General features: G+C 38.6%; 1 protein-coding gene across 4 annotated transcripts in view; it reads right to left on the reverse strand.

The window, feature by feature from the left end:
- The window catches only part of sik2a (salt-inducible kinase 2a), a 39308-nt gene that overhangs the window by 16705 nt on the left and 6277 nt on the right, over nucleotides 1-16326 (reverse strand). For 3 of the 4 annotated variants that reach the window (XR_014606343.1, XM_084115456.1, XM_084115458.1), the window contains 5 exons: nucleotides 12996-13157; nucleotides 2835-2959; nucleotides 1539-1662; nucleotides 1074-1300; nucleotides 140-292 (listed from right to left, as the gene is read on the reverse strand). Coding sequence is in view for 3 of the 4 variants with exons in the window: in XM_084115456.1 (XP_083971582.1) it covers nucleotides 140-292; nucleotides 1074-1300; nucleotides 1539-1662; nucleotides 2835-2959; nucleotides 12996-13157 (791 nt within the window). In the remaining variant the exon portion in view is untranslated. The remainder of the gene's footprint in view (nucleotides 1-139; nucleotides 293-1073; nucleotides 1301-1538; nucleotides 1663-2834; nucleotides 2960-12995; nucleotides 13158-16326) is intronic. The other variant, XM_084115457.1, reaches the window with a different exon arrangement.

Genomic DNA, 16326 nt, shown 5'->3' on the forward strand with positions numbered 1-16326 from the left:
TATATGGTTTACGGTCACAGAGGTTAAACTGAAAGAAGGATGGCTGGAATACAGATTTTGTTTCTCATGATTCCAATATTTACATTTTTATACCAACGCCATTTCAATATGTCTGGGAAGACTTCACAGATGGGGTTACCTTGACAACAGTCTGCTCAGCGACGGTGCTAGGGCGGCGCTGGCTGGCGTGCAAACGCTGTTCCACAGGGAAACTGCTGCGATGCGCTTTCAACCGCTCCACAAGCAGGTAGTAGATAGCAGCAAAGTGGTTATAGCTTTTGTTCTGGAGAGACTGTGACAGGAAAGGCAAGGAGAGCAAGACAGACAAGGAAAGAGAACACTAGAAATGTCACATTTCTATCAGTACGGTTTGAAAAGATTCTGAAAGGCTATACTTTGGAGAAATCAGATTTGGAATTCATAGGAGAAATTATTTTTAGAAAAAAAAAAAAAAAAACACTACTAGAGTTCAGAATTGAAGAATTGGCTCAGGATTGTCTCACAGAAATGTAATAAAACACAAGTTTTGTGGAAAAACATAAATAATAATATCATTGTTTTTGACTAATTGTGGATGTTTATGTATAATTATTTCCCCCCCAAAAATATGTAAATCCAGTAAAAAGATTTTAATTTTGACTTGCCGCACAACAAAATGTCTTCATAAACTTAATAAAAATAAATACTGAAATTGAAAATTTGATCTAATCATCAAAGAATATATTGAGAAAATTAGAGTATTTTGGTTCTCAATGAGTGATCTTCCATAATAGTACATAAAATGAGACATTTAGTTTATTAAATATAATTAAATGTATATCATTTAAATATAAATTCCTATAGCTGGCTATGTCAAACATCATTTAAGGTTTTTCATAATAGCCCATATGTTTTGCGCATGAAAATCATTTCAATTCAATTTGTAATTTCATTTGTACTTTCTTAAAGTCAAATTTGAATTACAGTTCTACATCCTGTTTGCAACCTTAATTCAAATGCAGTTTAATCTCAGGAACTGCACTGGAATTAATCACATTCCAAACCCTGGCCAAGTAAAAAGCTGATCAACTGACCTCAATAGTCTTCTGCTGGTCGATGCCCAGGCTGTGCATGAGTCGCAGCACCTGCTCACTGTGCTCACCCAAGCCTGATTTGCTCTCGCAGGGCAAACCCTGTCTGTAGAGCACAGGCCGCTGGGACGGGACCTCCTGCACCATCCAGCGATGTTCTTTGATCTGACTCAGGGACAAACGCCTGGCTGGATCTAGAACCAACATCTTCCTGATCAGGTGCTCACAGTCTGAAAAATTATACATTGAATACGATGAGCTCAAAAGAGATGCTGCCTCCTTCTGAAACTTTATCTTCTGGTGTAAGCAGCAATGTACTAGTTATGTAGCATTTAACCCCCAACACTGTCTTTCAGTATTGATTCCAAATAATATAGATATTGAGGTGGTTGACAAATACCTACTGTATTCATGCCAACTCAAACATGCATGAACAGTCGTATAATTGTGTTATTGTGACTTCCTCACCCTCACTCATGAAGTAGGGGATGCGGAAACGACCCTCCAGGACCCTCTGTCTGAGAACAGGAAGGCTAGGGCCGTCAAATGGAAGAGCGCCACACACCAACACGTACAAAACCACCCCCATACTCTGCATGACACACACATTCACAGAAAATCAATAAATAAACATAAATCTCTGCCTAGGAACTAGCACAAAGGACCACCCACACACAATGCAGGAAATAATAATTATGTTTTCAATCAATTAAATTACCATTAGTTGTTGACGCAATTCTCCATACTGACAAAAAAGATGACAAATCAACAACCGGGAAGAATTTCGTCAGCTGTCTAATACATACATATTAGTTTGATGCCCCCGAATATGGCATTACAATGCTTTTTTGAACATGGTACCATGGTAATACCATGCTATTTTTTGGAGAACTAGGTCAAGTCAAGTCAAATTTATTTATATACATGTAGTGTTTTTAATAATACACAAATGTAAAGCAGCTTTACAGAAATTCATGATGTTGATGTTTATAATCGCATTTAGCAGATTAGAGCTGGGGATACATTTTGCGGCAATACAAGCAATAAAACAGTTGAGATTTGCTATATCAGCCCTACGCAAGTATACTGTATGTATGATAATAAAGTTGGACATACTTATATATACAACTTTATATAAAGAGCTGGGTGATAATATAGTTACATTTTATGACTAAATAAATCAGGCAGTTGAGATTTGCTACATAGTATATTTTGCTTTACATGATTGTACTGCATTTGTGTGGATAAATATATCCATCTTTATATAGAGCTGTGCGATAATAAAGTTGACCCTTTTATGACAATATAAACAATCACACAGCTGAGATTTGCTATAGAGCCTATATTGCTGCTAAAAAAATAGCTAAAACCAGACAAATCTGGTTGGCTGGTCTTCCAGCCTGGTCATAACTGGCTTAACAGGCTGGCTTTAGAGGGGTTTTGACCACTTCTTTAGATGATCAGGCTGGTCTCAGCTGGTCAGGCCACGAGTTGACCAACCAGTTAAAACCAGCTGTACACCAGCTTGGCCAGGCTGGGAGACCAGCTTGACCAGCTTAAACCAGCTCCATTCATCTTAAAACAGCTAAGACCAACCAACCAGATAAGGCTGATTTTTAGCTTTTTTTCCCCAGCAGGGGCTTTACGTGATTATGATGTAACCATGTAAATAACATGGTACATGAATATTGTACTCAGTTTTATATATACCAAATTAATTGAGCATTTCCATCTGATATAGTCAGTGTACTGCCAAGCTCTTACCCAGATGTCCAGTTGCGGACCCTCATACTGTTGTCCTTCAAACACCTCTGGAGCTGCATATGGTGGGCTTCCACACCAAGTGGTCAGGGGTTCCCCGGGACGGAAGAAGTTTCCAAAGCCAAAATCTGTGGCAGATAAAAAGAAAAAGTCAATGTCAGCATTGACTTTGTATATAGTATACATTCATATATTCATTCTGCGTGGAAGACTTAAAGTACATAAGAAAAAAAATGTACAGGCATTTACAGGCAAAAAAGGTCCGTTGTCTATTGTCAATAGTGTAGCAATGTATGAAGCTCAGCTCACACAGAAGTCACTTTCAAATTAAGTAGCTTTTTATTGGTAAACACAGCAAATCTGTGTGACCAACTTGAAACTGTTGCAATTATTATGCAAGTCAATATTCTGCACATTTTACCAATTCCAAACCATATCAATCTAAATAACTACTGTTGATTTTGTATAATAGATAATAGATAACGGGGCTGGTAGTGAAAAACGTCTCGGATCACAACTGTAACCCTTGTTCCCCGAGAAGGGAATGAGACGCTGTGTTGAAGATGACTCTTTGGGGAATGCATCCAGCATGATAGCGTCTGAAGCACGTGTGAAATTAGTCCAATCTCGAGTGGTGTTGCGTCATGACATAATGTGACAGCATACACGGAAGCTACAAAGGGGAGCCGGCACACAACAGTAATAGCTTCTGATAGTTCCTCTTCATTCTCTTCTCAGGGAACAAGGGTTAAAGTCGTACCTTTTAGAGGGAACTTGCACTGCTTAGAAGACGACACAAAATACCCACTGTGACACACTGCACAGCTCAGGACGAGAGGACTTGAGAACCCAGCGTGGAGGGCAGATCCAAGCTATAATATCTAATGAAGGTGTGTGGGGAGGCCCAGCCAGCAACATCACAGACTTCTCGAAGGGAAGCCTTTGACAGCAAGGCTTTAGAGGATGCCATTCCTCTAGTTGAGTGGGCTCTTATCAGCAGAGGTGAGGGAAAACTGCGCGCCTCATATGCTGAGGAAATAGCCTCCACAATCCACCTGCTAATTGTCTGCTTTGGGACAGGAGAACCCTTCTTAAGTGACCCTAAACACACTAATAGCTGGTCCGACTTCTTCCAACCGGAGGACCTACGTACATAGGCCTCCAGGGCATAATAAGTGTAGCCTTGATCAGCCGACACATGTGGTGAAGGATGAAAAGCCTGCACGATCACAGACGGTGCCACATTCCATGGCACCTTGGGCACATAGCCTGCCCTAGGGTGGAGAAGGGCCTTTACCCTACCAGGAGTGAACTTGAGGCAAGAGGGAGAAACAGAGAGAGCCTGCAGGTCCCCAACTCTTTTGAGGAACGTAATGGCTAGCAGGTAAGGCATTTTAAGAGTCATTAACTTCCCTTATACCTCGTCAGTGGGTTTGAAGGGTACTAGGGATAATCCCTCTAGAATCATGGCCAGGTCCCAAACAAGAACCCTGGCCTGGATGACAGGCCTCATCCTCCGAGCGCCACAAAGGAAACAAGCAATTAATTGGCGTTTCCCCAAAGGGCCAATACTTAAAGGTGGGTGGGAGGCAGCTATGGTAGCCATGTAAACCTTCAGTGTGAACAGCGAAATACCACCACAGAAACATCCTTGGAGGAACTCCAGCACTGAAGCCACTGGGCAGTTAACTGGGTCCAACTGGCGTTCTCTGCACCATAAAACGAACACATTCCACTTTAAGGCATAAAGTTTCCTCGAATTATGTAGGAGAACACAGACATATTGTGTGTTCGCACTAGAACATGATGACCCCTGAGGTCCGGGAGGAAGCACAGCCATCATCCCCAGGCAATTTATGTGCCAAGAGAGATGATGCCCTCTCCACAGACCTCTGGTAAAGTGACCCTCCATAACTGCTCTCAAGCCTGTGAGGGATGCATCTGTAGTCACGATTTTTCACTGACAGAATGCTCCCAACACAGGACCCTGGGACAGTAACCACAGTTTCTTCCACATAACCAGAGAACGAAGGCATCTACGCGTTACCCTGATCATGCGGAACGAGTTTCCACTCGGGGAGAACCCCTGGTCCTGAGCCGTCACTGTAGGGGTCTCATGTACAGCAGGCCACAAGGTATTATGTTAGACGCTGAACGGAAGAACCAGGTATTGGTATGCTTTTCTTCTTGAAAGCAAACCTCAGGAACTTCCAGCATTGAGGAAGAATGGAAATGTGGAAATACCCGTCCTTGAGATCTATCATGACAAACCAGTCCTCTGACCTCATTTGACTCATGATAATAGGGATAGTTAACATTTTGAACCTGAATCTCCTCAGAGACCAATTCAACACCCTGAGATCTATAATGGGGTACAACCCTCCATCCTTCTTGGGAACTATGAAGTACCGGCTGTAGAACCCGGCCCCCCTCTGCCGAGGAGGAATACATTCTATGGCCTCCTTCACTAAGAGGGATTGAACTTCTAGCTCCATTACCTGACCCTGTTGGGTTGACGATGGTCCACAACACATCACTGAATTTCTGCGGACAGTTGACCACAAAATTTTCACTCGAATTTCATTTTGTAATCCCTTTTCACTGTACGCAGGACCCATTGAGATATATTGGGAAGATTCCTCCAAGCTTCCACATACTCTACTATAGGGGGATCAGTCTCTCGATTATGACTGCTTAATAATTATGCACAACTGAATATAAGGCGTTTTTCACTTTCAGCCCTCGTTAACAATTATATATCACTTTTAAATGATTATTTACAAAATGAATAGTAGTTATTTAGAGTGATGTGGTTTGGAATTGGTAAAATGTGCTTGGGAAAAAAAATATGAACAGAATATCGACTTGCATAATAATTATGCATGCACTGTGTGTGGGGAAATGTTTCATCCTCATGTGAAATACCCAATTGCATGGATTTCTATTGAAATGACTGGATTTCACCAAGGAAAATTCACAGAACAGTAGTAAATGTGATCGCACCTTTACTTGCATATAAGTGAATGCATCCCTTTTTTTTTAAATCATAGAAGCTGTCATTTAACTTGTTGAACAGCACAAATATTTTAAGAACCTAAGCCACAATGAAACTAAGTGTCTTTGTCAAGCTTCTTCAAATAATTTTTTACACTTGCTGTAGAATATCGGAGTGGTTCTTGCCCATTTTGGTATCATTAATGTGGGCGAATTAGCTCAAATCAATTGAAAGACCAAAGCTTAGGCAGCTGACTTGTTGCCTTGCTGCTGTATAAGCCATTGCCTTCTTAGGGAGCATTTGCGTTCAAAGTTACCTCACAAAATTGATTTAGTTCAGATTTCTGAGGCAGAATATTGAGCCAATGATCTACAACAGAATAGAGAGAGCTTTAGTGATAACCAAGCAAATATTTAATTATCACAATACAAATTTTTAGCTAGAAATTATGTAAGTAAGTTAAGAGCCTGGTTGGTTTGGGATGAGCTATTCAACAAAGTTTGATACTTGAGGTTAGTTTTTTTTTTAAATCCCTAGTGTGAAGCAAACAATTGTGTTATGCAGCCAATATGGAAACTAATTGAATTTTATTTGACAGATCTGGTCACTGGTGCAAACTAATATATAACACAAGTAATTGTAAATATAAACTGTCCAGCTGGCTAAATAGATTCCTGGCTGTGTGTCAGCTCGGGGAGGGTCTGCGTCTACTCATAGACAACCAGCGGTGACGCATTTCCCCTGATCTTTACTCCCGGCATATAATGGACAGGCTCAATTGTGTAATGTAATCTATATAATTTAAAGATTAATTGATGCACGTCACCGCTGATTGACGTAGAGTAATGATTGCATGAGGGCGGGAAGAAAAAACTCATGCTGTAAGGGTGGACATAAAACAGGATATTGTGTTCTATGTCCACGTAATACAGAAATCAAATTCTAAAAACACGTTAACATGTAATACAAAACACATAAGTAATGAAGACAAAAGCCTTGATTAGTCAGAGACTGTTTTTTCTGATAATAAGTTACACCTGACTGTCACCCCGGGTCAGAATTGCATTGTTGAGAGAAAATAAGCAATGCACTATACAAATAAACATGGGTACCTCTTTCATTCGGCACAAATCCAAATTAATCTGCTTTGTGCAGTTTTTTGTGCTTAATGTTAAATGAAGTACCAAACGAAGGTTCGGGAGGAGCCTAAACATTCAGTCCCGTCAATCATCATTACAAGTGTACTATATAAGCACCAGACACTGCGTCATCCCATTGACAAATTCTTCCGGCAGCCCTCCTCCCAGTCTCCTCTAATTCTCTCTTTCCTCCTATGCGCAGTACTGTTATAGGGGGTTTTAACTCTGAGCTCGAGCTGAGCCTCGGGATCAAGCCTCCTCCAAATACAGCAAACCAAGTTAGTTTACCATTAACTTTTAAGGTTGAATGGGCAGGTGAACTTGTGAATTGCATTATATAATTTATATAATATTTATTTTATATTTATAACTTATATCATATCACTTATTGAAATATAAGTCACAGCACATTTGAGATGAAAAAACAAAAAACAAATTCGACTAATTTTCCAAAAAATACGATAGCAAAATTTCTGTCATGTTCATCCTGCCCTTGTACCTTTATTTTGTAATGTGGACTTTAATTAAGTTCACCCCTATCTGCAAACTATTGAAATTTTAAAAAAACACAAGTACAGATATGACGCAATGAAGCCTCATTTACTAAACTCGCGTGACTTTAAGTTTGATTAAAAATAACAAAATATTCACAAAGGTTTTAAAGCTTACGTTTCGAAAGCAGCCACCACAAATTGTGAAATCTCCAAAACTATTTGTTGAGATTACATATCAATAACATTAGCACTAAAATCAGATAATCATGGTAAAAATGGCATTTTATCTCAAATTGATCTAAAAACTGTATTTTCAAGCTGTCTCCGTTGATTCACAGACGATTACTCTATAAGTAAGGTTTTAGAAGAGATACCAACAGTATCTAAAACTGTGCTCAGATTTGCCAAGATAATGTCTCCAATGAAAAGTTGGGTTTCAATATAATGAACTCAAACATTTCTTATTAACTTCTTCCCAGACCAAATTATCTGAGCTATGCTGTTCACATTCATTTGATATCTCTGCTCTTACTGTGTTAATGATTGTCTCAGTTTCTGAGGAGAGACATCAGAGAAAAAGTTGATATGCCAATGAAACATGACTGTGAACTCCAGCAACATCTGCAATAAAATTTCCCTTTGAAAATATAAATAAAAACCCTTTCAGAAATGACTCTGAAAAATGGAGGCATGTCTTAAAAAGCCTCTGCTGTGATGAGAAGCACTTCGCTTCTGTTATTTAAGTGCATAGTGACACAATGGCAACGCCCTATAATGCATTTTCTGTGTCTCTCTCTCAGCTTGGTATGACATAAATACAGACAAACGGTCTGGCACAAGGATCCATTCTCTGCAGTGACTGGTACTTATGGAGCACTGCATGTTAGACGCCTCTCTGTCATCCTCCACCCCACCAGCGTCTAGTAACAGTCATTATTTTACATCTCAACACTACGACTGCATGCTTGAAAAGGACAAAACAAAAGTTGACTGTTTGCATTGCATACGTATTATGTCAGATTAGGCGCAGGTATTTCAATAGTTATTTTGTTGATTTGTTAATTGTTCTTAAAGGGGACATAGCACACGCAGTTTCTGCCAATCTCATGTTAGGCTAATCTTGAGTACCTATCCTTCATATCTCTGAAGAGACTTTAGTTTGGTCAGATTTATAAAAGACAGATACGCTGTACCGAGTCTTTCCGAAAACAGCCGCGCTCCTGGAGGCGTGTCATGCAGCGCTGCCGACAGCTTCCGTAACCCAAACTTGCACGTTGATGGGCGTGCTCTTGCTCTCGCTCTGGTTGATGTGTGTGCACGCTCTTCCGGGAGAAGTGCCCATACAAGGAATTCCGTCCTTTATGACGTCATACAGGGCCATACTCGTAAAAAACTTTCCGAAACTGATTCGAATCTTTATACAAATGTTTAGCATGATAATCCAACTCTTTAAAAGTAGAAATAAGTCAGAATGCATGACATAGCATTAGATATCCCCTTTACTGAATTTCATAATGTATGCATTTGTGGTGAACCAGTATGGGGTTTAACCAAGGGCGAACCAAACACAAATTAATCTTCCAGATGATTTGTTCAAACATTATTCTATGCAGAACTCAACACTCCAGACCCCAAATCAACAGTCTATTCTAGGGCCATAAATGGAGTGGGCTCCAGCCAGTCTGAGCAAACCAACTAAAAAACCCAGCTAATAACTTTATGGCCATGCAAGCTTCAAAGAGATGAGATGTAAGTTTGTTTATACTGGTATTGTACCTGTTATGTGCTATTCACTTTCACACTTTTGCTAAAATGTGTTACTTTGCACACTCTTCATATCACAGTCCTGCAAAGATGATAGAAAATATACTCACATGTTCTGTCCTGCGGCAATACATGAGAGGTGTGTTTTAGACCAAACATATGGTGACTGAGTGGAACCTGGACGCGTCAGTGAATGGTGAGGTATTTTGCTAAATAAAATTATCCTGTCATAAGAATTGCGCGATAACTTTGTTATTTATTTTTCCATCTGTATCATCTCAGTGAGCTTTTATAAGGTTTTACGCATTCGCAGTAAGGTGAATTGAGCTTTTTCAGGCGTATCAAAAGTTTCTCATCCACACTGAAACGTTGGGAAACACCTGAAAACGCTAGTGTGGACGGAGAGCGTTTTTAAATGAAAACTCAGTTTTTAAATGGATCCGGATTAAATGTAGACGTAGCCCCAGTCAGCAGTGGTGAGAATTTACCAACAGTGGTTTGAAGACGGACAAACCACAAACCACGGTAACAGGGTGTTGGGCACCCAAGGCTCATCGATGCACGAGGGAAACAAAGGTTGTCTGGTCCAAGCCAAAAGAATTTCTACTGTGGCACAAGTCACACAAAATTTTCATGATGGTTATGGGAGAAATGTCACCCCACAGTGCTTCACACTCTGCTGCGTAGCTTCAGACCAATAAGTGTGTCTATAATGACCCCGTCAATCGTCGAAAATGCCTACAATATTGGGCACATGAGCATTGGAACTGGACATTGGAGAAGTAGAAGAAGGTCGCCTGGTCCAATGAGTCCCGTTTTCTTTTACATCACGTGGACGGCCGTGTCTGTGTGCGCCGTTTACCTGGGAAAGTAATGCCACCAGGATGCACTGTGGGACGTCGACAAGCCGGTGGAGGGAGTGAGATGATCTGGGCAATGTTCTGCAGGGAAACCTTGGGTCCGGCCATTCATGTGGAGGTAAATGTGACACCTACCTAAACATTTATGCAGACCAGGTACACCCCTTCATGACAATGGTGTTCCCTGGTGGAAGTGGCCTCTTTCAGCAAGATAATGCACCCTGCCACACTTCACACATTGTTCATGAATGGTTTGCCCTGGTCACCAAATTCTCAATCCAATTGAGCATCTGTGGGATTTGCTGGACTAACAAATTCAATCCACGGTGGCTCCACCTCACAACCTACAGGACTTGAAGGATCTGCTGCAAACGTATTGGTGCCAGATACCACAGCACACCTTCAGGGCTCTTGTGGAGTCCATGCCTCGGAGGCTCGGCGCTGTTTTGGCAACTTAATTCACATTTTGCACAAAATTTACTTAAAATGTGACACACTTTTGTCAATAGGTCAATCATTCACAGTTAATGAGTAATAAAGATAATCAAAATGGCTAACTACTGGCCATTTAATCATCTGGTCAATATATCTCCCAGTAGTATGCATCACACTTCCTCAGATACTCAAAACATCTAATAGTATTCAAAAAACTATTATGTAACATAATAGATTTATTTCCCAAGGCAAGTTCACCATAGCTTTGCAGTGTACAAACAGGGTTACGTGAAATAGTGTACTGGATGAACTGCATGAGTTGTGGTCATTCTAACTTAGGAGTACGTTTGTGTTTAAGGAATGAACTGTGCAACTAAATCCAGTTTGAACTGATGTCACTGAGTAAATATGCGATCCTCTGATAGACTTTGGCTGGCATTATGTGTGTGTACGTGTGTGTGTGTGCGTGCGTACTGTGAGAAAAAGATCTGATTTGACTTGTGAAATGTACCAGAGCCAGTGAGGATCGGGCAATTACACATTTTTATTCCAAGATAAAGCAGAAAATCTTCAGGAAATTGAAGTAGCTGTTTTCAGTTTCAAGAACAAATTAAATAAATAAAAAAGCATAAAAAAATGTAATGTCTAATTACTTACTTCTAAGTACTTAATGAATATGACAAAGGATTATTACAGGTAACTAAAACGTTCCTTAAAATAAACATTAACAGAAATAAAATAAAATAAAATATTGAAAAAACTTAAACTTATTTTATTTCAGCTAGTTGCCCAGGAAACATTTCTCATTTTCATTTAGTTTAACTTGATGCACTAAAATAACTATAACTGAAATAAAATGAATAAAAAACTATATTAAGAAGCAAAACAAAAATGGTACTTTACAATAAGGTCCCAGTTAACATTAGTTAATGCATTGACTAACTTTAACTGACAATGAGCAATGCATGTGTTACAGTATTTATTGATTTTTGTTAATGTTGATTAATACAAATACCAAATTATTCATTTTTAGTTCATGCTAGCTAAGGACAATTAAAAAATATTAACAGAAAACAGAACTTTTTGTTTTAATAATGTATTAATAAATGTTGAAATTAACATTAACAAAGATTAATAAATGCTTTAGAAGTAAATGTGCAATGTTATCTTGAATTGCACTGTGAGTTCATTGTTAACTAATGCTAACAAATGAAACCTAAAGTGTAACCACAAAAAGTAATATAAATGACAAAAACACAACAATAATAGTAATACTAAAACTTAATATGAATACTGAAAGTATACAAATAAAAAAAATAGTTCAAACTATAATAGTTTCACTCATATAACAGGGTATAGTATATATGAACTCTTTGACATGAACAGTAGATTTAATTTTCATTCTTCATCTTGCACTCCATGTGCTTAATCATTGCTAATGTTTGCCCTTGAAATTTAAGGTAAAACCTGAAAAGTGATATTTCTGCGCCAGATTGCACCGAACGGATTTCCTATCCAAAACACTCCAACCGCCCCCACAGCCACTAAACAGCTTATTACAGATAGTCCCGCCCCAAACTTATGCTATTAGTTGAGCCAGAAGTTGACATTTCAGACTGCTAAACAAGCAGAGCAATGTTTTGACAGAGACAGAGCTTACACTCTTCATAGAAGTCAACAAATCACTTGTTTCATCATGTTAAACAGGGTAGAAGAAAAGAATTTCGACATCAAGAAACATTTAAAGGTGCAGTAAGCGATTTCTGAGAAACACTGTTAAAAGTGGATCGGACTGAGCACCACAACACACCTGTAGCCAATCAGCAGTAGGGGGGCGTTTATACTCAAATTTGGGGAAGGAGAGAGAATGAGCAAGAGGGAGATTTGAAGAAAGACTGTAGAAAGAGAGATGTCTGAGAGACATTACAAAAGAGAAAAGGTCAGAGGAATATCACTGGAAAGGAAGGGGTATGATCAGGCAAGAGCTTTAGGACCCGAATTAATATTAGAAAAGCTTTCCAGCACTGGAGAGAGCCAAGCAGGAAAGCCTGAAAACGGATGCCAAGGTTGTGTTGCTTCTGCTCCATACGTGAGTAACACTGGTTTTGCTATGTTTCACAGAACCAAGATCTGCTGTTATTTGAATGTTAGCTATAGTAACAGGAAAGTTTTCAGTGTCATTGTTTGTCTTGCTTGTACACATGCTTGTATATATTCTTGTGTACGGTTTGTTAATTTTTGTTCTTCCTTGTCAATCATTCATCATCTTCGCATTATTTTGCTTTGATTCAGCTATGATAAAGAGACATCATAGAGACGCTTGCATTGCGTGTTCGTGCATTTTGGAGATGGAGCAATGAAGGGAGAGACTGATTTCAAATATCAACAGTGTTCCTCAGAAATTGCTTACAAACCAGTTGGTGTCACTGACACCAATAGCAACACCATGTTTTCACAAGGAAAGATACATCTCTTACCTGCTATCTTCATATTCATGTGAGCATCCAGTAACAAGTTCTCAGCCTTCAGGTCTCTGTGAACAATATTGCGTTCGTGGCAGTACTCCACCGCTGAGAGGATCTGCCAGAACTTCCTCCTCGCATCCATTTCGCTGAGCCGCCCGCGGCTGGCCAGGTAGTCTGTGTTGCCAGACAGGGATCAGGTGTTATTGGGTCGTCATCTGCACATCCAGGCAACATGTCACAGTCATGAATTTTTCATGAAAATGGTATGCAGATTCTGACAATGAGCAGGGAAAGGGCAGGGAAACATCTGTTTAACAGGACTGGTCATGATGGTATGCCGGATCGGATCCTAGTCCTGATTAAATTCTGTATTGGGCTTGACAAAAATACAGCAGCAAACAAAATCTATTTGAAGCTGAACAGCTGGTCATCACAGTCATTTGAAATAAATTGAAATGCAGTAATTTACTTCAATTTAAATTATTTTTATTTTGCCTTGAGATCTGCTCATAATGTTAGTAGTTTGTTGTGCCAAAATCAAATTCATGTTCAGTTTCAGATATAAACTCGCTTGACTTTTTTTCTTTCAATTCTGACTTTTTTCTCAGAATTGTGGGATATAAACTCTCAATTGTGGGTTAAAAAGTCCAATTCTAAAGAAAAAATACTTTTTTTCTCATAAATTCGAGTTTATATCTCACAATTCTGACTTTTTCTCTCCGAATTTTGTGATATAAACTCGCAATTGCGGGTTATAAAGTCAGAATAGTAAGATATAAACTAGCAATTGTGAGTTATAAAGTAAGAATTGTGAGATATAAACTTGCAGTTGCGAGTTCTAAAGTCAGAATTGTGAGATATAAACTCGCAATTCTGAACTTTTTTCTCAGAATTGCGAGTTTATATCTTGTAATTCTGAATTTATAACGTAATTGAGCATTATAAAAAGTCGCAATTACCTTTTTTATTTTTTATTCTGTGGCGTAGACAAGCTTCCATACTTTTGTCATTTTAAATAAATTTTTTATTTCTATTCAGCTTTCATTTATTTTTATTTCAGTTTTAGTAATTGTAGTACTTCAACTTATTTTATTTTAGTTAGTTGTCAAGGAAACATTTCTAATTATTGTTTAGGTTTTCCCGTATAGTATTTGTATCATATTTTATTTCAGCTTTGTTTCATTGAATGCAAACCATTTTGAACAGTTAACAAAAATAACACTGGTTCAGATGTGTTTCTGAAATGTACTGTATGTTTTCATAGTATATTGAGCTCTTTTTTTCTCAAAAGATTAAGGGAAATTTATTTCCACAAACAAAGACCCCATTAATAACATTATTTTCTCATGTCCTTTTTCATGCATCACAGGTGTTTGTGTAATAATACCTTTTGCTATGTCAGAGTGACGTGAATATGCAACCACCAGCTTTTCATGAATTTCAAATCCAACGAAAACAACCTGTATATTCATTCCCTCTTAAAACAAAAAGCCTGCCTGTCATCCACAGCTGACCACACATTCAAAAACAGGACCTGATTGTCAGCCATGCCTGCTTGAAATGCGAGTCGAGCACTGATAAAACAGCAGTCCTCTGAGTTAATCAGTTGACAAGGGCATGGAGATGCCAGTTGCATGCGTATGCATGTGTGCGTCATACGGGCCACGTAGGAGACTTCAAAGGGTGTGCTGTGCATGCGAATGCGAGGCAGTGTGCAGCACGAGTAGGATGGTACGATATTGAGTTGACAGATGGCTTCACATCCCTATGGATTGACTATATGACAACATGTCATTTGCACCCAGCAGGTAGGATAAGGAAATTGAACATGAATCTATATCATACCACACATGATATTTTAACCCAACAAAAATGGAACATCCGGAATGGAGGGAAATATGAAAGAAAATGACTGGGCAGATCAAACATTAAAAAATATAGATATGATTCAAGTGAAAAGGAGGTGGGCAAACAGCAGACAAAAGTAAAAAAAAAAAAAAAGACTGAACCACTTAATTGAATGAATCAGTTATGTTATTTACTACATTTCTGTAGAATTTTATGTACAGAGAATTGTGATAAAGAGCAACTTGAAGGTCATTAACTTCCTCTCAGGTATAAACCCTCAAAAGCAGCAGATATAAAAATATCTCTACAATTATAGTGAGAATTTCAGATGAGCTGACCTAATCCAAACTAATACCTTTCAAAACCAAATAACGCAGGTAAAGTTATTCAGGTAAAGTTTCATATTCAAGTAAAGTTTCAGGTAAAGATTCAAGAGGTCCAGGCTCTAAATGTCCATTCAAGCAATGGCCCCACAAAAATCAAAGGTCCAACATATGAAATGAATAAATACATGTGCAATTCAAGATAATTCACTGTAAATGTTCAGGCTGGCAGCAATAAGACCTTGTAAGGAAAAAACAAACAAACAAACAAACACCTGGTACAGTATATAATGTATGTTGCTTCAAATGCCCTGTTTCTCCACGTGGAGAAAAAAAAAAACATGTTTGTAATTATATTAATTTATGATAAACGATTTGTGCTCTGGGTGGAACCAATCTTGAGAGCATTCCAAGTGACCTTTGATCTAAATCATAAATCAAATAAGTGACTAAATATTTAGCATTCAAATCAACTTGCAGTAGACCTTTAATGGACAACACAGTGTTTGACCGCATCATTCATGCTCATTCATGTCTATGGGCAAACAAAACATCCTGAGCATGTTTAATTTAGTTGGTTCCATCAAGTTATTTTTGTAGTCATTTTGTATTTTTGATCTAATTTTACATAAAATGATCTTGTGGAAGTCTGAAATAAAGAGTCAAGAAAGAGATGTTGCAGATATTGCTTCCGGTTCATTAGAAGTACACTGGAAATGGAAGGTTCAGCTTAGTGCAACTTTAATGTTGTTAAACTGAATGCATAAAGCAAACTGTGAGCTGAAGTATCCACAAAATGAAAAACAACACTGAAATAAGAGCGTGAGATTTATCTGTCAAAGTGATGCACGTGAAATTTGTGTTTGTTTCTTTATCTACTGGTCTCGTCTTCTTTCAGACTCATCATTGGTTCAATTCATTTTATATATTAAAATAAAGCGATGAGTGGGAGCCAACAGCCTCATGGGCACGCTCCGAAATATAGTGGTCTTTAGAAGACCCGAGTTTGAGTCCCGGCTCAGGGACCTTTCTCGATCCCGTCCTGTCAGTTACCTATAAGGTATAATCTCAATAAAGGCAAAAACGTCAAACATAAATCTAAAAAATCTAATAAAAATGAAAGTGATTTACAGCAGCATTAAAGGGCACTCTGACCTAAAAAAACCACCCTG

The sequence above is a fragment of the Abramis brama genome, assembly GCF_963993115.1.
Source record: "Abramis brama genome assembly, chromosome: 5".
NCBI lineage: Eukaryota > Metazoa > Chordata > Actinopteri > Cypriniformes > Leuciscidae > Abramis > Abramis brama.